Consider the following 20,677-nt stretch of genomic DNA (forward strand, 5'->3'; position numbering starts at 1 on the left):
TTCATCTAAATCCAGAATTAAAAATTCAGTATTTACTTTATTTTCTGGACATTTCATAACAGGAAATGGAAGAATAAGCAGGGTAGGGGAAAAAAGGGGTTCTGGGAAAAGACAAAAACTGTAGGAGGCACTGATCACAAGTTAGTCTGGAGGGAACTGCGTTTGGGGAAGAGGAAAATGAAATCTATGGACAGTTGGGAAATTATTCTCTCTCTCTCTCTCTCTCTCTCTCTCTCTCTCTCTCTCTCTCTCTCTCTCTTTACAATAAATCTAGCCAATCTGAATGCTTTCCTTTGGTCTAAACCAGCTATTTTCAATCTTTTTCATCACATGGCACATATAAACTAATTACTAAAACTGCAGCACACCAAAAAAGTATATTTTTTGCTGATCTGACAAAACAAATAGGTATAATTTTGATTCATTCACACTGGATGGCTATTGTTGTGTTGGCTGTTGTCATTTTTTTGACAATCTAAGGGGAAGGAGGTCAGTGTCACTGACTAAACAGTCAGACATTGCATGTTTCATAAATTCTTGCAGCACACCAGTTGAAAATCTCTGGTCTAAACCAAGGAGAAGAGTTTTTCCCAATGTACCTGAGGCCAAAGTCACAAGATTATAAATTATAGATCCAGAAAATAAAGGAGAGCTAATTGGATTTTTGTCTAAAGATCCAGTTATATGCGTTAACTGGGCTCTGCCTATGTAATAGGAAGCTAGAAAAAAATTTCTAACAACAAAACCAAATAACAAAACTAAACTTCTTGAATCCATCAGGAGCTAAGGACTGAAAGGCAACCTAATAAAGAGCTAACAAAAGACAAGCACTTCCTGAGGAAAAAGGACGTAAACACTGGCTCACAGGTAACAAGAGAAAAGATGGTGGGCAGTACCATAAAAATAGGTAAAAAAATTTAATCTAAAAATGTTAATAAACTTGTTGGGGCTAGCATAGCATGTAGTTCCTGAGTTATAGACACAACAGGAATCCAAATCTATTTGTAGCATCTTCACCACAGACTTCCACCAGGTGCTCACAAATGGGAACCTGAGACTGGACATTCTTCCTCTGTGGTGGAAACATTAAGCAACTCCATTTTATGAAGTCAGCATTACCATGATACCAAAACCAAAGACAACACATATTAACTGGGCCAAGTACAGGTCAGTAATTGCCTATATAACAATAGATGCAATAACCTATTTTCTTTGCCAAACTGAAAATATAAACGGAAGAGTTAAAAAGTTTGCTGAATGTAGGGATAAGAGGGAAACAAAAGTAATAAAAGTAAAATCATGAAAAGATCAGAAACAATACTTTATCTTTAGTCAGTGTACACTGATTAGACACTGATTAAGTCATGCAACCATTCTAGCACTTCACTTCCTCAACAGCAAACAAGTTATTGGACATCAGATCTGTGAATTTCACTACATGTAAATTTTACCTAAAAGTAAGTTGTTAAAATGAGAGGTGAGTCATTAATTAATCTGAGCTGTTTTCATCCTTCTATCACACACAACTCATCCCAAAGCATTCTAATTAAGACAAACATTTACTACATGTAGTTAAAAAGTCTTCAGAATGGTTCATCGTTAATAAAATAAAGGCATTACTGGACTAGATGACCACTTCAGTCTCTCTAGCTCTAAATTTCTATGGGTTTATTAATTTATACTCTATTACAAATGGTATCACTACTAAATATGTTAAAATTTATATTCGTGAAAAAAAATATCTAAAAATCATTGACTTTATTGTCACCAAATGACATTTTCAAAAGTGTCAGCATCCATTTTCACTGTCTATATTTCTAGCGTGACTATGAAATCAACAGCTTCAGGTATTGTAACTGACCGCTTTTACTCTCTACTATTTCCTTATGTCTTATTAAATTACTTCAGAAAAGGGCCAAAACCGGTTTGGCTCAATGGGTAGAGCGTCGGCTTGGGGACTGAAGGGTCCCAGGTTCGATTCCGGTCAAAGGCATGTACCTTGGTTGCGGGCATATCCCCAGTCGGGGGTGTGCAGGAGGCAGCTGATCGATGACTCTCATCGATGTTTCTATCTCTCTCCCTTCCTATCTGTACAAAATCAATAAAATATATTTAAAAAATAAAAAATTAAATAAATAACTTCAGAAAAGGTTTCTCTGTCACCCCCACTTATCACCTAATAAAAGTCAAAAGTCAAGTAGGGTCCTGGCCATTGTGGCTCATTTGGTTAGAGCAGTTTTTCCCAAACTTTTACGTAGAATTAGGCTCAGCTAAGCACGTTGCAGTGCATATCCCCACCAAACTCTGGTGCAACGCGTACCCCCACCAAACTCTTCCCATACCCCTGGGGGTACACGTACCACACTTTGGGAAACACTGGGTTAGAGCATTGTCCTATATACCAAAAGGCTGTGGGTTCAATTCCAGGTCGGAACAGATACAGGAGGCAATCATCAGTGTTTTTCTTATCGATGTTTCTCCCTCTCTCTTCCTCTCTCTAGTATCAATAAAAAACATATCCTCGGGTGAAGATTAAAAAAAAAAAAAAAAGTCAACTAGAGCAGAAGGAATAAATAGAGCACTTTATACAAAGCATCAACTCCATAACTCTTCATTGAATACTTCCCAACTAAGTGTATGGTAATAATAGGTTACCATTAACCTATTATTACCATAATTATTTCTAATGTATGACTTTTTCCCTTTTTTATTAGCTAACTATAGGCACAGGGCATGAAATTCGTGCATGGGTAGGGTCCCTAGTGCAGTGTTTTTTAACCTTTTTTGGGCAAAGGCACACTTGTTTCATGAAAAAAATCACGAGGCACACCACCAGAAAATGTTAAAAAATTTAACTCTGTGCCTATATTGACTATATATAAAGTAATTCTCTTGAATAGGAATCAAATAAACACAAAGAAAGTATTTTATAATTACTTTATTATGAAATATTAAGTAAACAAAATAGTGAAAAATTATAAAATTCTTGTCTTGTCTGCACCTACGGCACACCAGGCAACATCTCGCAGCACACTAGTGTGCCGCGGAACAGCGGTTGAAAAACGCTGCCCTAGTGGCTGCCAGCAAGGGCCTTCCTTTGTTCCCCACTGCCTCCTAGTGGTCAGCGCACGTCATCAAAATCCAAGTTAGTAGAATTCTCAAGGGGACACTGCACATTAGGCTTTTATATATAAATATTGTAGAATTCTTCAGAAACTATTAAATGTAATAAACGTACAAGCAAAAACATTTGCCAAAAGAGTTAAGCTGATAAATTAATGGAGGTTTTTTTTCCTCTGAAGGTTTTCTTCAATGAACAACAAAAAAAAGTATTTTCTAAAACCATGATCAATCAGTTTTCTCTAGAAAAACAAAATATGTGTGCTGTTAAGAGTACTGATGACAAAAAACACTGCATAAAAATGGCATTATTCAGTTTGTTGATCACTGAAAATACTTCAGGCACATTCAGATATATGTTTTAAAATGCTACTATAGTATCAGTACCACAACTTAATACCTTATATGTCCTCCACAGAAATACCATTAGGGCAAAATCATTATTTGTTAGAGACAGAATGAGAGTATGTTCTTATGCTGAGGACATACTTACTTGTACTTCTTTAACCTAAGCTTTATGAGAAAGTAATTTGGAGATTAACTACCTCCAGTAAATATAACTTAAACAACTTGTAAAAAGAGCATTCTATTACATAATATGAAACCCATACCAATAAAACTTTACAACATACTATGTTATTTTAGAAAAAATGTAGTTATGATTTTATAAGAACTGAGTACCAAAATACTCATGTGAAACTTTTTTCCTCTCAAAAAGCGGATAAAAAACTTGTCACTCTACCATTTTTCATCTTGTTACTATCTTTTTTTATATTCCAACATATATACTTTAAATTACTGGGGTTACCTGTATACATATAAGTTACAAAGTACTTACTGGACACATTAACAAAGACAAATTGAAGATAAAAAAAAAGTGAACTTAATTTCAACAGTTTTCCTAAGAGTGCTTGTTATTTAAGTAGTTCTCACCAGAACAGCACGAGAGCAATACTTACTTACTTATACTCTTTTGACAAAAACTTCTATTTAAAGAAAATTAATTCTATACTAAACTTTCTCAGGCCAATAAAAATATGAAACTCTCAGAACACATTAATTTGTCAGTAAGAAAATAATTAATGAAATGTTGACAAAAATAAAAAAAAGTTAACTTTAAACAATCTTAAAATTGCCAAAGCCGGTTTGGCTCAGTGGTAGAGCGTCAATCTGTGGACTGAAAGGTCCCAGGTTCGATTCCGGTCAAGGGCATGTACATTGGTTGCGGGCACATCCCCAGTTGGGGGTGTGCAAGAGGCAGCTGGTCGATGTTTCTCTCTCATCGACGTTTCTAGCTCATTATCTCTCTCCCTTCCTCTCTGTTAAAAATCAATAAAATATATTTCTTTAAAAATCTTAAAATAATGAAAAAATAAAATCAAGGCTTTTGCCCAAAATAAATTTTCATTGAGTATATGAAATAATTTCTCATTACCTACCCCAAAGAAAAAACTAATTATGATTGAGATAAACTGAAGATAAGGTTTATGAAGAGTGAATTTTTAAATTACTAATAAAAAATGAGGTATAGCCGAAACCGGTTTGGCTCAGTGGATAGAGCGTAGGCCTGTGGACTGAAAGGTCCCGGGTTCGATTCCGGTCAAGAGCATGAACTGTGGTTGCGGGCACATCCCCAGTGGGGGGTGTGCAGGAGACAGCTGATCGATGTTTCTAACTCTCTATCCCTCTCTCTTCCTCTCTGTAAGAAATCAATAGAATATATTAAAAAAAAAAAAAAAAAAAAAAAAAAAAAACATTCTTCCTAAACTATATAAAACACTATTACTAAATATTAATCCCAATTATTTGTAAAGTATTCAAGCACCTTTCAACAGTAGTTTTGTGCTTCTTTAATCTAAGCAGTAAACACATTTCCTTGTCTTAGAAAACCTGATTGCTAGAACCTCAACTCAAATGACTGCTGATGATTCATGTTTAATCTAAACATATTTCCTTTTCTATAATCTCTCTAAGTTAATACAAGAAAGCCTATGAATACCATAAAACATGGGAACAGTAATAAAGTCAATTGGCCTGTGACCTTATATTACCATATTAACTGGAGGTACTACAGATGAGGTAAACAAACAAAAGGGCTGGCCAAATCTATAAACCATATTTGTCCTTAAGGTCCCACGATTTTTGGGGGGACCACACTTAGTCTCACCCATCATTACTGTCCAATTTATAAGATTCCCAAAGGACCCCAAGAGGCCCAAGCTTCAACTATCATTCTACCTCCCACCATGCCTTTATCTCCTAGACAATTTTCCTATATATGCTATACCTCTCCTAATCACAGACATTGCATAAAAGTTTACTTCTAGCCCTGGCCAGTGTGGCTCAATTGGTTGGAGCATTGTCCAATACACCAAAAGGTGGTGGGTTCAATTCCTGGTCAGGACACATACCCAGGTTTCAGGTTCAACGTCCAGTTGAGGAGCATGCAGGAGGCAACCAATTGATATTTCTCTCTCTCCGTTCTTCTCTCTTAAAACACACACACACACCACAAAAAAGCAATAAAATAAAATAATTTAAGTTTTACTTTTTATATTCCACTGACACTGAAACCTCACTGGTTTGTAAACTACAGCAAGTTTACTTGATAAATTAATCTGTGCCAATACTGTTGATAAAAGACAGCATTTTAGTTTCTTTTTCCAGAAATTTGTGATTTTTAAACAGAATTATTTCAGAAAAAAATCTGCAACACACAGGAGAGGCACAAATAAAGTTTGCCATTGGCAATTCTCAAATTATAGTTCACAGTCAACCACCTACTCTACTTAATAATGTACATCCAATTACAACATAATCTAGTTTAAATTAAAAACTAATGTAGTCATATAACAGCAATGAACATATGCTTGGCTAGATATATGTCTCAAACAAATATCAAGTAAGTGGAGACTAAAACTACAATTGCATGGTTTTATCATAAATTCCCTATTTGTTAAATCTTCTCATTCTCAAAGTAGAGCAAATGATCCCTTCTAGCCAATCCAGTGAAAATGGTCAGGTAACTTTTTAACCTAGTACTCTAAATTACTTAGAGCACACCATATATGAGATCCTCTCAGCACATTTGATATTTAGTTTTTAAAGTGTCTTTTCTACTTTATGCTTTCATAACAATTTGGCAAATTACAATTATAATTAGATAACAGTATTTATTTTGAATTCTGACAGACCACTTTATTCTTTATCACATTAATTCAAAGCATTGCCTATGACTGAGATAATTTATACCATTTTATTCAATCTGCAATTAATTCTACAATTACAAATCTAGAATCTTTCTGAGCAACAGGTCCAAGTTTTTTTTAAACCAGAATTGAATGGATTCTGTTATATAATAATCTTGTGAAGAAACCTTACTGACCAGAAATTTCAAATATAAAATACAATTTCCCCAACTCTTAATTTCTGAACAGTGAAAAAAAAATAACACAACTAGCTCTATGTATATTGAAATATTATTAAACCATGCCAATCCCATTTGGTTTTTCCTGCAATCCTATTTAGGATTTCTAAATAGCTACAAGTCCACAAAGCTATGGACTATACAACTTACAACTTTTACATCCTTTCAGAGTATTTGAAGAGTGCATGTACTAATCAATGTTTCCTAAAGTGTGGTACGCGTACCCCCAGGGGCACGGGAAGAGTTTGGTGGGGGTACACCGTTGCACAGGAGTTTGGTGGGGATTTGCACTGCACCGCGCTTAGCTGCACCTAATTCTACGTTCTCATGAGTAAGAGGGGTACCCAGCGTTACGAAAATTATAGAAGGGGAACACATATGTCAAAAGTTTGGGAAACTGAATTAAAACAATTTTGGAGAATTCTTGAAGACAAAATCAACATACAATGTTCACTCAGCTAGCTGTAAACCAAATCTTATTAAAAACATTAATGCTTTATAAACTACCCAAAAAGTCATTAAAGTATAGGTAAAGCCTACACTAGGCCAATAATTTATTTTACATACACATTTGGCCCTATTTAAAAAAAAAAAAAAATTTGGCTCAGCAAGTATCCAACATGCCCTCACCTCCACTTCCCACTTCCCATTCTTCTGGTCCTAGAAGATAAGTATAAAGTGCAACTCAATCCTAAAAGGATGCTTCAAGTGACAGCTACATTTTGCCTTGACTTTCTTTATGACCTTGGGTGGAGAATCTACCAAATGAGGAATTTAATGATGTTTGTGCGTTCCTGCTTGTTATTGAAATTTAGTTCTAATATATTAACAATAGTGAAATCTAAACTGGACCTAGAGAGCTGAAAGCTTCTAGGTTATAAGCATTAAATGATACGTAATAAAAACCATATTTTAAAACTTCATTTGACAAGTTTTAAAAAAATTAACTATAAAGGCCCCAAATTTAACAAGATAGAAAAACAAATTCTGAAAAATACCAGCAGCCTCTTGATGAAGAACTAGTCTGCAATGTAAAAAGAAAATCAAGGAGGAATAAAACGTGCTTTAACTAGCCATTTTCTTGCTTTTAATAGCTGGACAACAAACGAAAATTTAAGTTGCAAAAGAATGGAAAGACAGTATATAAGATACCTACAACCTGAAAATTATGAAGATAAACCTACCATTTAAGTCATTAATCTGTATGCCCATATTGGGCAGTAATCTTGGTGTTGTTTTATTAGCAATTAGAAAGATAAATCCCTGCCTTGGAGGAACATCTAGTAAAAGTACATTTCATGTCAGGATCTTAGAGCAGTTTATAAGCAATGTCTCTTTAGATTTCCCTAAAGTATTCTAATCCTAAGTGTTTAACATCATTCACACATCCGGCCACCACCAGGGTCAGAAGTAAATAAACATGACTTACTCACACAATTATTCACCTCGGAACTCTGGTCATGAATGCAAAAGTAAACATCCATAGTGGCGTTTACTAGTAAATACCGAAAGAGAGCGTAGACTACACGGGCGATAAGATTCACCCTTAACTGACCACTGAAGAAGCCACAGGCCTTCCACATGGGCTGTTCTCGGCTAACACTCTCGATGTGCAAAGAGTAACAATGTCAGCTCAACATTTTAACAGCACAGAGGATAAACAGAACTTAGTGAACGCTCTTCTTCCAGATCCTCCAAGGGTGTTTATAAAAACTGAGCTAAGAGCAACGCCCCCCTGAAAGCACCCTGAAAGCTAGAAAAGAATGAAATGCCTAAAACATCAGGTGGGCCCAGGTGAGGAAAGCTGGTTTCACCCAATTATCCGGAGGGACCACCGGATCTGGAACTCGGAACGTGAGGTGGGGGCGGGGGTGGGCAGCAGAGTGAAATCTAACCCCAGAAATCACAACACAGGCCGCGCAGCCCGGGCGCCGGAGCTGGCGGGAAGTGAGCTCCCTCTCTGCTCCCGGGGGAAAGTCCAGGGCGGAGCGGCTCGGCACGGCGGGCGTGAGAGGCGCCGGCAGTGCACGCCTGCCGGGGCGCGGGAGTCGCCGGAGGAGCCGCCGGAGAAGGGGAGGAGATCCCGGCAGACGGCCGGCCCTGGAAGAGGAGGAGGACTGAGGCTGGAAGCAGCGGCACTGTCTGAACGAGGAGGGGCGGGGGGGATCACCTACCTGTGACGACAGAGAAGTGTCTTCAGGCTCCAGCGACGGTCCCGACTGCGCAACGTGTGATGTCTCCCCCGCTTAGCCCGCAGCAGCAACAGAACCAGCTCCTTCAGCCAGTCGCCATTTCCCGCCTACCGACCTGCTGCACCGCACGGACAGGGACCCGGATGGAAAGCGGCCGCTCCGCGCAGGCGCGCTGGCTTCCTCCTCCCTCTCCCGCCACAATTCCGCGGGGTGGGAGGGAAGGAATGCGGGCGGCCACAGCGGCCAAAAAAAAAAAAAAAAAAAAAAAAGGAAAAGGAAAACAACAGCTTTTATTTCCGTGAAGAGCGCCGGAGTTCCTGCCGCCGGAAGAAACTCGCGAGCTCGAACTCCTGACAAAAATTTGAACGCAGGGCCTTAGGACCGGAGGAAATCAGAAAACCAAAGCCTATCCGGACACGCCGAGGGCCTGCGGGATGTTTGTACTTCGGGGGCCGCCGTAGCTGGCTGTGGAGTGGTCGCAGGGGGAGCGGAGAGTAAAGCGCTGGGAGTGGAGAGGCGGGGAGCGGAGGACGGTTTTTCCTCCCGCTGCTAACGGAACTGCCGGGGCAGAGCCGGGAGGGGGAGCGCCCTCGCCCGGAGGCGGGGCCTGGGGCCGCGGCGCGCGCTGGGGCGGCTCGGGCTGGGCGCCCCGCCGCCCGGTGGGCGGGGCCTAGCGGGACTGGCGGGACTAGCGGCTTGGCGCGCTGGAGCAGGCTGTGCGTGGAGAGCTCTGCGCGAGGTCGGGATAGGAGGACTCTTCCGATCCCAGCGGCCTCTCGAGGTCCTCTTTATGCAGTTGCTCATAGATCTGTAATTACAAACCCACGCTCTTCGACAACATGCGATGCCGGCGGTGTTTCTGAGATTATTGAGACCAATGGGTTTCTACCTTCCGGCCTGGGTCAAAGGACCGTCAGCATCACAGGTGAAAAATGCATCCGGAGTGTCTAGTCCAAGTGGAGTATGTATTTAAAAAACAAACAAACCAGTCATCGGAAGTGTATTGTTTACTAAAACTCCAGCCACGCATAATTCAATCAGGAACTATTTATTGAGAAAGCGCAACGTTAGGGCCATCCTAGGTGCGGAGATGTAACAGTGAATGGACATTGCCTTTCCGGAATTCAGACTATTGATGAAGACAATTTAAATACAGTGTGATAGAATGACAGGCGTTGTAAAACACAGAAGGGGTGCCGGTGAGGGGTTTGGGAAAGCTTTCTTGAGATGACATCTAAGTGTGACATGAAGAATTGATACTACAGGGGAAGAGTGTCTAGGTAAAGCAAACAGATAGGAATGGCCAAATACGAGATTGCTTTGAGCAGGTGGGGAAATAGTTCTGAGCACAGGGATGAGGTTGAGAGGTAAACAGCACCCTCCTGAAGCTGGTGTTTCTCTTTCAAAGTGTGAAGAAGGCGGGCCATCAGAGCTCTGAGTTATTTGCACCCTAAATCTTTCTAGTCCAAGAATGCTCTGAATGCACATTTATTGAGAGCCTGTGGTATACAGCGTGCAGAACTGGTAGCAGTCCACAAAGTAATAGATTTCTGAAAAACTAATTGGAAAGCAACAATTACTAATTACTATACCGTCTAGGCAGTGTGTATCATCAGAAGGAATATAAACTAAACAACTGCCCTGATTGATAATTAAAATGAATTTTAAATCAGGTAAAAATAATATATTTCTAAAAATACATTCCAAGAAGTAGTTATTTCAAACTTTCAATCTCTTAAAATATGCCACTTACAAAGCACTTTTTTTTTTTTTTTTTACAGAGAGGAAGGGAGAGAGATATAGAGCCAGAAACATCGATGAGAGAGAGAAACATCGACCAGCCGCCTCTTGCACACCCCCCACCTGGGATGTGCCCACAAGCAATGTACATGCCCCTGACCGGAATCGAACCTGGGACCTTTCAGTCCGCAGACCGACCACTGAGCCAAACCGGTTTCGGCACAAAGCACTTTTTGTATGCATTTATATGCACTTTGATTCTTCCAACAAGCCTGTATTAGGTATGATTGGTCTCCCATTCTTGAGTTAAAGACACTGATGGGTGTTTTGGTTTGTTTGTCTTAAGGAAGGGGGAGACCATGGCTGGGTAGCTCAGGTTAGCACATCATCCAGATGGGTGTTGAATCCTGGTCAGACGCATACAATATTCAACCAATGAATGCATAAATAAGTGGAACAATAAAAATTAATGTTTCTCTTTCTAAAATAAAATTTAAAAATTTAAAGGAGGGCAAAGAGCCGAAACCGGTTTGGCTCAGTGGATAGAGCGTCAGTCTGCGGACTGAAAGGTCCCAGGTTCGATTCTGGTCAAGGGCATGTATCTTGGTTGCAGGCACATCCCTGGTAGGGGATGTGCAGGAGGCAGCTAGTCGGTGTTTCTCATCAATGTTTCTAAATCTCTATCCCTCTCTCTTCCTCTCTGTAAAAAATCAATTAAATATATATAAAAAAAAAAACAATAAAGGAGGGCAAAGAAAAAAGATAATTACCTAAAGGTTATTTGTGGAAAATACTTAGCAAGGTGTTTTTCTTGTGCATGAAGTGGTAGTTAATGTCATTAAGCTTCAGTAACAACTCTGTCCAAGATTTTAGAATAAGGTAAAGTTTCAAAAATATCAACGTAAAAATGAAGTCTGTTTTTTACAGAGAGAAGGGAGAGGGATAGAGAGTTAGAAACATTGATGAGGGAGAAAATCAATCAGTTGCCTCCTGTACAACTCCTACTGGGGATGTGCCTGCAACCAAGGTACATGCCCTTGACTGGAATCAAACCTGGGACCCTTCAGTCCGCAGGCCAATGCTCTATCCACTGAGCCAAACTGGTTAGGGCAAAAATGAAGTCTTAAGTATATTTAGATGCAAAGCAGTAGCCAAAAGGGAGGGGAAAAAATGCAGAACAGTGGCATGCATGCTTTTTAAGCTATTCAAAACTATTGTTATATGAAACATTAATGAAATAGATTGTTCACTAAGTAATGTCAGGGAAGTATCTTGGATCTTCAACAGTCTTTCAGTAGGACCCACATTTCAGAGTGTATGAAATATATTTACCTTTTTTCACCAATATATAAGGCATTCTATATTCTATCTCTGAGCTATATTTTTATTACTTTATTTATCACTCACTAAGGATGTAATATAACTATTGAAATATCAGAGCTGTCACTTTGCTCCAATATTATGACCACTTGATGGCAATGACCATCTAAAACTTAACATAGTCAACACTAAATTAAATTTTTTCTCAAACCTGCTAATCTCTGTGTTCTCCACCTTACAAAATACAGTCTTTCTAAAACGTGTCAAATTCATGATAGGTATAATAAACTAAACCTTCAAAATATATCCTGAATCCAAACACTTTTCATCACTCTAGCTACTTTGAACTTCCTTTATTCTTTCCAACACAGAAGCCAGAGTGATTGTTTTAAACCCTTTAAAATTTTGTTACATATAGTCTGAGATACATACGTCAATTTATTTTTCCACTTATTGGTACATTCACAGGTTGCTTCTTGAATGTGTTCTGACTAGAGATAGAACCTGCAACCTTGGCCTATAAGGACGACACTCTAACCAACTGTGCTACCTAACCAGGAACTATTTTAAACCTCTTTGTAAATTTGATATCACTGTTAAAATCTAGTCTTTTTCTATGCAAGGCCCTTTATTAGCCTACTTTTGGCTACTGCACTAACTACATTTCCTACATCTTGCTCCTTGTACTCCAGTCATACCGTCTAATGAAGTGTTCTTTGAAAAAATGTTTTCCTGCTTCAAGAGCTTTGTATTTGGCTCTGCTGCTGTGGCTCAGTAGTTGAGCATCAACCTATGAACCAGGAGGTCACAGTTCGATTCCCAGGCATGTGCTTGGGTTGCTGGCTCAATCCCCAGTAGGGGGCATGCAAGAGGCAACAGATCATCATAGATGTTTCTATCTCTTCCTCTCCATTCCTCTTTGAAATCAATTTAAAAAAAATTTTTTTTAAAGAGCTTTGTATTTGTTGTTTCCTGTGCCTCTAATGCTCTTTCTTTAGACCTGTACTACTCAATAGCCACTAGCCACAGCCACGTATGGATCCTCAGCATTTGAAATGTAGCTAATGTGACTGAGAAACAATTTAAACCTAATTTTAATTAACAAATTTTAAAATTAATACATGAGTGACTAACAAGGTTCCCATTTGGAGCGATGAAACGTTCTGGAACTAGATAGTGGTGATGGTTTGCATAACATTGTGGATGTACTTAATGCCATTGAATTGTACACTTTAATGTAAATGTACAGTGTTAAATTTTATGTTTATGTATACTTGACTACAATTAAAAAATTGCTCCTTGGTGTATACCCAAAGGAGTTGAAAATACAAGGATGTTGATAGCAGCTTTATTTATAATTGTCAAAACTTGGAGCAACCAAGGTATCCTTAAGTAGGTGAATAGATAAACTATGGTATATTCATACAATGGAATAGTCAGCTAAAAAAAAAATGAGTTTATTAAGCCATGAAAAGACATGGGGAATCTTAAATGCATACTACTAAATGAAAGAAGCCAACTTAAAAAGGCTGCATGCAGTATGATTCCAAGTATCTGACATTTGGTAAAGGCAAAACTATGGAGACAATGAAAAGATCAGTGGTTATTAGGGTTTTAGGCTAAGGAAGGAGGAATATGTGAAAGAGGAATTTTAGTGAAATGAAAATATTCTGCCTATAATGGTGGCATATGTTATTATATATATTCTGCATACTATAATGGTGGATATATGTCATTGTACATTTGTTCAAACCCCTAAAATGCACAATACAAAGTTTGAGTTCTAATGTAAACTAAAAAATTTGGTTGATAATTATGTATCAATGTTGGCTTATTAATTACAACAAACAATGATACACTGGTACAGGATGTTGATGGTGGGTGAGGAAAGCCAAGATGAGGAGGAGATTCTCTGTACTTTTTACTCAATTTTGCTGTAAACTGTCCTCAAAATTAAAGTCTTGAAAAAAAGCTAATACATGGTTAAGTTATTGGAAAACCTTTTAAATGTGCTTTAAACATGAGTATGTAAATATTCTTACTCTACTATAAATTAAATGAACTCTAAATACTAATGAATTTTTTCTATGACAATTTAGTGTCCAAATTAAGATGTGCTATAAATGAAATATATACACTAGATTTCAGTCTTGGTACAAAAGAATATAAAATAATAAGAGTATATTGATTACATGTTAAAATTGTAATAGTTTAGATATGGTTTAAACATCAAAATTACATATTTTCAAAATGTGGCTACTAGAAAATTTAAATTTACATTGGTGGCCCTCCCTGATCATCCTATCTAAATTCTAGTTGCATTCCTCCATCACTATTCTTTTATTCTGATTTATTTTTCTCGTATTTATCACTTATAGAAAATATCTATCTCTCCATGTGGCATGTAAGTTCCATGAAGCCAGGGACTTTTTCATTATTGTATCCCCAGTACTCAGAACAGTTCTCTACACATATTAGGGACTCAGTAAGTAATTAAAAGGCTGATCATTGTCCTTTCATGATGGAATCTTTAGGCTTATGTGTCAGAGTAGAGGAGGGGGGTGGATAGCATCTTGAGGATTCAAATATTTAAATGAATCCCAAATCCACAATTCTAGGTCTCTCAACATTTCAACCCTCTATTTACAAATACTTTATTCAACTACATTTATAAGTCTTCAGGTTGTCTACTGCCATCTCTAATTTGCTATTAAACCCACCCAAAGAATTTTTGTTAAAGATTTTAAATTAATTTTTAGAGAGAGAGGAAAGGAGAAACATCAAAATGAGAGCAAAGCATTGATCGACTGCCACCATCCAAGCAACCAGAGCTTGCACCATGACCAGAAATCAAACCAACAATCTTTTTGGTGCATGGAACAATGCCCAATCAACTAAGCCACACCAGCCAGGGCTTCCAATGAATTTTTTATTTCAGTTATTGTATTTCGCAGTTCTAGGTTTTTTTGTTGTTGTTTTTTTGTGTGTTTTTTTTTAATTTTTTTTATTTTTATAATTTTCATTTCCATGCTGAGATTCTGTTCACTCATTAAAATATTTTTAGCTGAAACCGGTTTGGCTCAGTGGTAGTGTTGGTCTGCGGGGTTTGGCTCAACGGTAGAGCATGGGTCTGCGGACTGAAGGGTCCCAGGTTCGATTCCGGTCAAGTGCATGTACATGGGTTGCGGGCACATCCCCAATAGGGGGTGTGCAAGAGGCAGCTGGTCGATGTTTCTCTCTCATCGACGTTTCTAGCTTTCTATCTCTCTCCCTTCCTCTCTGTAAAAAATCAATAAAGCATATTTTTAAAAAATTTTATTTAATCTTTGAACATATTTTTATACCTGCATTAACAAATAAAAAGCAGTATAAAAAGTAATAACAAAGGCCATGCCAATATTTTAAAACTATGGATCACATATTTTTGTGCCGTTGCATGTCTAATAATTTTTATTGAATACTGGACATTGTGTATATGTTGTAGAGATTCTGAACTCTGTTATCTTCTTTAAAGTGATAATTGTTGTTTTAGCAGGTACTTCAGTTACAGATTGTTTACTTTAAATTAATATAGGTTTGGTTTTATGTTTTGTTATTCATGTCTGTGGGAAGCTTAAGGAGTTTCATAAGGTCCAACTTGGCAGGACTCCACATCCATATGCTGTCTTTTCTGACAGTGTTGTCAGAGCATATTAGGAAAGGTCTAGAGTAGGTCTTATGCTAAAGCATGGTTTTTGTACTTTCCTAGTATTTCAACTGGATGTCACAGTTGTTAAGGATGAGATCTCCACCTTGGCAGGCCCAGAAGCTCAATGTCCCTTAGTACTGCTTTTATGCCAACACTTGTTGACCTTTGGTACTTCTGTTCCATTTTCAACTGTGTAGCAACTATTATCCGGTAAGGGTCATGTGGTCTTGCTCTGGTTATGTACAGCTCTGGCCTGTAACCCCATATGGATTTCTGGGGCCAGCTCTCTGAAAAGCTCTCTCTTCTCTGATACCAACCCCATAGATTCCAACTGCTTCAGCTGCTCCCCACTATGATCACTGTCTTCTCAGCTCAGCACTCCAACCCATTTACTCCATAGGAAGCTGAGTGATTGTGGGGCTCAACTGCTGAAGTTCACCTTCTCTGGGAAATTTGTTTTGTGCTGCCCCAAAACAGTTGCTCAATATATGTTATCCAGTTTTTATAGCTGTTACTAATCTGGAAGGGCTAGTCAAGTTATTCAACCACAGATACACCCTTGCCTCAGATTTTCTGAAATGGAACTAAGCAAAGAGGAGCAGCCCTTTCATATTTTCTTGGAAAATATAATCAGCTGGAAGTCTTGGTTAGAGCTTTGGATGAGGGAGCTGGTGTGAGAAAAGGAAGTAGAGAGAAACAGAAATAGAGTTGATGAAACAAAGTTGGAAGCATTCAAGTCCTAGTTTCAATTGTTCTCAAGTCCAGGGGACTTCTGCTCTTTATGCAGTTTGCTTATATGAACCATTAAACTTCCCTCTTTTTCTAGTATAGTTGGTTGAATTTTCATCTGGAACACTTAGTGAGGAGAGTCTTTTAAAAGGAATCAGCACAATTAGAACTGAATATTGATGACCCACCTGTGATGTTAAGGTTTTGGAAATGGACTCATGTTTACAGTGTTTGATTGTCTTATTGGAGCCATTGAGTCAAACATGTAAGGGAAGAGAAGTTTCCAAGGTCAGCCATTATAGCAAGTGACGATCTCCCTCATTAGTTTTGTGTGTGTGATTTAGCAGATTCTCTGCCCTCATATTTTAGCAATTTTTGGTTTTACAGCATTATACAAACGATAAGTCAAAACGGCAATCAATCTTCAGATTTTTTTTTAAATAAAGGGACTTATTTATTTTTTAAATGGTTTACCTTCTTTTTTTAAAATGGTTTACCTTCTTTTTTTTAAATAAAAGGGTAATTTGCAAATAGACCAAACGGCAGAACAACCAACCAACCAACCAAAGTGTAATATGTTAATGATATGTTAAGGCTGCGCAATAGCTTGCTATGACATGCACTGATTACCAGGGGACAGATGCTCCAAAGGGTTGGTTAACTTGCTGTTGGGTGTGGCTGAACAGGACTGAGCAAGATGGGCTAGACATGCCCCGGAGAACTGCCTGGCCCAATTGTGTACCAGTGGGATCCCTCAGCCTGGCCTGTGCCCTCTCACAATCTGGGACCCCTTGGAGGATGTCGGAGAGCCAGTTTTAGCCCAATCCTGAAGGCCACTCCCCTTGGGAGGGCTCAAGGCTGTTGAGTGCTGCTGTGGCAGCACAAGCCTCTCCTGATTGGGCGCAAGCTTGCTGCAGGCACAGTGGGGCCAGGATGAGCATGAGTAGCAGGTAGGAGCTGCAGCTGCAGGTTTCTGCTCAATCCCTGCAGGCCACCCAGAGGGACCCCACCTATGCATGAATTTGTGCACTGGAGCTCTAGTATTCATATATTTTTAAAATTTATTTCAGAGAGGAAGGGAGAGGGAGAGATAGAAACATCAATGATGAGAATCATTGATTGGCTGCCTCCTGGAACCTTCTACTGGAGATCGAGCCTGCAACCAGGGCATGCGCCCTTAACTGGAATCGAACTGAGGACCCTTCAGTCCACAGGCCATTGCTCTATCCACTGAGCCAAACCAGTTAGGGCAAAGGACATATTTTAGAAATCATTTTGAAGTCAGAATATTTTCCCTAGAATCCACCTTCCATGTATATTTTATATTCTGCATTTTCTTTTTGTGGGTCAGTAGCAAGTGACCTGAATTGACAAGATTCTACCTATCTTAGCCCTTCCATAACTCTTCAGCCTCATTTTCTCCTTCTTGCTCATGATTTTCTAGATTCACAATTGTAATGTTTCAGTTAAGTGAAAACCTGAAAATTTGGAACTTTAAAGACCTTGGAACCTTGTTTTATTTTTAATAGCTCTTACCACTATTTAAAATTACCTAGTTCATGTGTTTACCTTGTGTATTGTCTGACTGCTCCCAGTTGAATGTAGTAAGCTCTATGAGGAAAGAAACCTGGTCTGTCTTATCCATGCAGACTCTAACTATTGTACCTAGAACAATGCTGGGCATATAAGAAGCATTAAATATCTACCATAATGAAAGCATACTATCCAAATAAACCACCAAAAGGCTGAAAAGCAGGACGACTGTCCAAACAACCTTCGGATGACCTTCTGGACGAAGCTGCAGATGCGAGAGCCAAGGCAGCTGGGGCTGCGAAAGGCCTATTCTTGCACAAATTTTGTGCATTTGGACCTCTTGTTTGTTGAATAAACTATACAGTAAACAGTCCTGGTATAAAATTTCTGCCATTCTAAATTTACTCCAATTTTAATGTTAAAATGTAGCTATTTGCATCACATAAGCGTGATGTGTGTATATATTATCAGATCAGCAAAATAGTAAAACAAGTTTAATTTTTAATTTATTAGAACCCAGTGATGATTTCAAAAGCAGTTTCATCAAATTAACACTTAATTCAGGGCAAAAATACATTTAAAAAAACCTAAATCGTAAGGCAGAAGTAAAACATTATAAAATCAGCATGTCTAATACAGACTGTAGAATGTCAGAATTTTAAGAGGTTCACATAGTATTTTATAGCATTTAAATGTTAATACAGTTGGAAATATTACCAATTGGTTCAAGATTTCTCATTTATAAAATGTCTAGACTGCTAACTGAAGAAATTTTGCTGTATAAGTAACAACTATCTTATAACCAAGTGATTGTTTTTATGACAAAATAACTAAAACAGGAAATTTCATTGTTTTCATTTGTAAAAATTTTACAGTATTAAACATAAAGTATTTCTAGGAGTATGTTTTAGATTCATCTTCCCATTCTAATACCCAGAAGTTATACATTAATTCCCTTTAACTCCATTAAAAACAAACAAACATGATCATACCTATTCATTTATAAGCCTGGCTCTACTCATAGCAAAGGCATGAACTGCTTACTTTGATATGGTAGAAAAAACAATTTTAGTAAATTACTATATCTTGTTCTAGTTGCTTAATAATTTCTAAACCCAAGTTTAAGAATTTTTGTACCTCTAATAAGTGATAACCTTTTCTTAAAACAAAACAAAACAAAACAAAAAAACCCCTCTATAAATGTGAATTCTGGCTAGAACCTGAGTACAACAGAAAGAAAGCATTTAATGTTTATGTGCAATTACCAGTAACCCTTCTGAAACACAGAATTAGCATCCTTAAATTTCTCCTTATGATCAAAACTTTTTATTCTGAGGGTGGAGAGGTTATATTTAAAAGTGTTTTAACTCAGAAAACAAGAATTAGCTACATATTCTACTGAAAATGTCAAAAAAAGACAAATGCATTTAAAATAATTTTGTAATACTAGGAAATATGAGGTTTATGGGTTCTTAACTAATATTTAAGTAATTACAAAGATTCATCTTTATTACAAACTTTTAAGCTACTTTAATAAAATGGCTGTAGACCTCACTGTACTTCTATTTATCTGTGCAATAATAAAAATCTGTTAAAACTCCTTATTTAGTAATTCTGAAAAAGTCTAGTCAAATAATATCACTAAAACTACCAGAGAAGCTTTGAAATACTGACTGCAGATTCATTTCAAAGTTGACTTAGCCTCTATTTTAGAATATGGCATTTAAATCATGAATATATTCACTAACTTGAACTCTGAAAATGTAAAAATTTTAGCCAGTCCTGATTATAGTTAAACAGTACTGGTATTATGTGGGGGGAAAATTGTCAATCATGCATTTCACAATTTCATGAACTAAGTAAGGTATAACTCATAAATATTATTAATGTCTTTGCAGGTTATCTCAACTTTCATCAGACCTCAGCTGAAAGCTTACCTGCCAAAACACATCAGCACTCATCCTACATAATATAAGACTAATATGCAAATTGACCAAACAGCGGAACGACCAGTAGCTATGATTCACACTGACCACCAGGGGAAGAAACTCAACGCAGGAGCCGCCCCCTGGTGGTCAGTGCAATCCCACAGGGGGAGCACTGCTCAGCCAGAAGCCAGGCTCAAGGCTGGTGAGCACAGCAGCAGTGTTGGGAGCCTCTCTTGCCTCCGCTGAAGGATATCCCCCAAGGACTCCTGGACTGTGAGAGAGCACAGGCTGGGCTGAGGGACTCCAACCGAGTGCACAAACGTTGTGCGCTGGGCCTCTAGTGTAAAATAAAAGGAATAGGGAAGTGATTTTGTACACATGCTGCCCAGTGTTTGGCTTCTAGGTTCCTGTTTTTTACCTAACTATTGTAGGTATAATTCCTGGAAGAGCATGTAATAAGGGGTGGATAGAACAGAATACCAGTTGGGCTAACAAGAATAAGTGCATAAAAAGTTTTTAAGCTGAGTAATTAACTACTCTCACTGTGGTTATGTGCAACTTATATAAACTGTACAACCATTTTTTCCTGTTTGTTCATTTGGGTAAAGAATTAGGCTCAATAAAATGTAATATATATATATATATATTAGTTTGCTTTAAACGCAAAAGACTACAGCTTGTTTACTTTGTTTTTGGCTCAATTGTAATACAACCAAAAAGGTCTCTGCATTAATAATACAATATGAAAAAGTTCACATATGTACATGGGTACATTCCTTCATTAAAATTTTTCCTTAAGTTTAACTCAATGTATCTTTACAACTGATACAACTGATCTTTACAACAAAAGTCAAAAAGGACAAAGTAGAAATGATTCCATTTTACAGCACTTTAGGTTTTCTGAAGTTTCCTTTAGGTTTTAAAGGACATCGTTTAAACGTTTTCCATAGTCTGCAGGATCCATTTGAAGTTCTCGTTCTTCATCATCTGAAAGGGAAAT

At 38.0% G+C, this 20,677-nt stretch overlaps 2 protein-coding genes across 4 annotated transcripts in view; both read right to left on the minus strand.

Annotated features, from left to right (window-relative positions):
* CTDSPL2 (CTD small phosphatase like 2) overlaps positions 1-10,884 on the minus strand; it is an 80,540-nt gene extending 69,656 nt beyond the window's left edge. Inside the window, exons 1-2 of the mRNA XM_084903577.1 lie at positions 10,710-10,884; positions 8,722-10,498 (exon numbers count right to left, since the gene is read on the minus strand). The gene's annotated coding sequence lies outside the window, so the exon portion shown is untranslated. The remainder of the gene's footprint in view (positions 1-8,721; positions 10,499-10,709) is intronic.
* Positions 10,885-18,237: 7,353 nt separating this feature from the next.
* The window catches only part of GOLM2 (golgi membrane protein 2), an 84,922-nt gene continuing 82,482 nt past the window's right edge, over positions 18,238-20,677 (minus strand). For all 3 annotated transcript variants that reach the window (XM_084903602.1, XM_084903604.1, XM_084903603.1), the window contains one exon: positions 18,238-20,664. In XM_084903602.1, the coding sequence (XP_084759728.1) occupies positions 20,597-20,664 (68 nt within the window). In that variant the 3' untranslated portion in view covers positions 18,238-20,596. The remainder of the gene's footprint in view (positions 20,665-20,677) is intronic.

This window comes from Pipistrellus hanaki (genome assembly GCF_964339955.1).
Source record: "Pipistrellus hanaki genome assembly, chromosome: 1".
Lineage (NCBI taxonomy): Eukaryota > Metazoa > Chordata > Mammalia > Chiroptera > Vespertilionidae > Pipistrellus > Pipistrellus hanaki.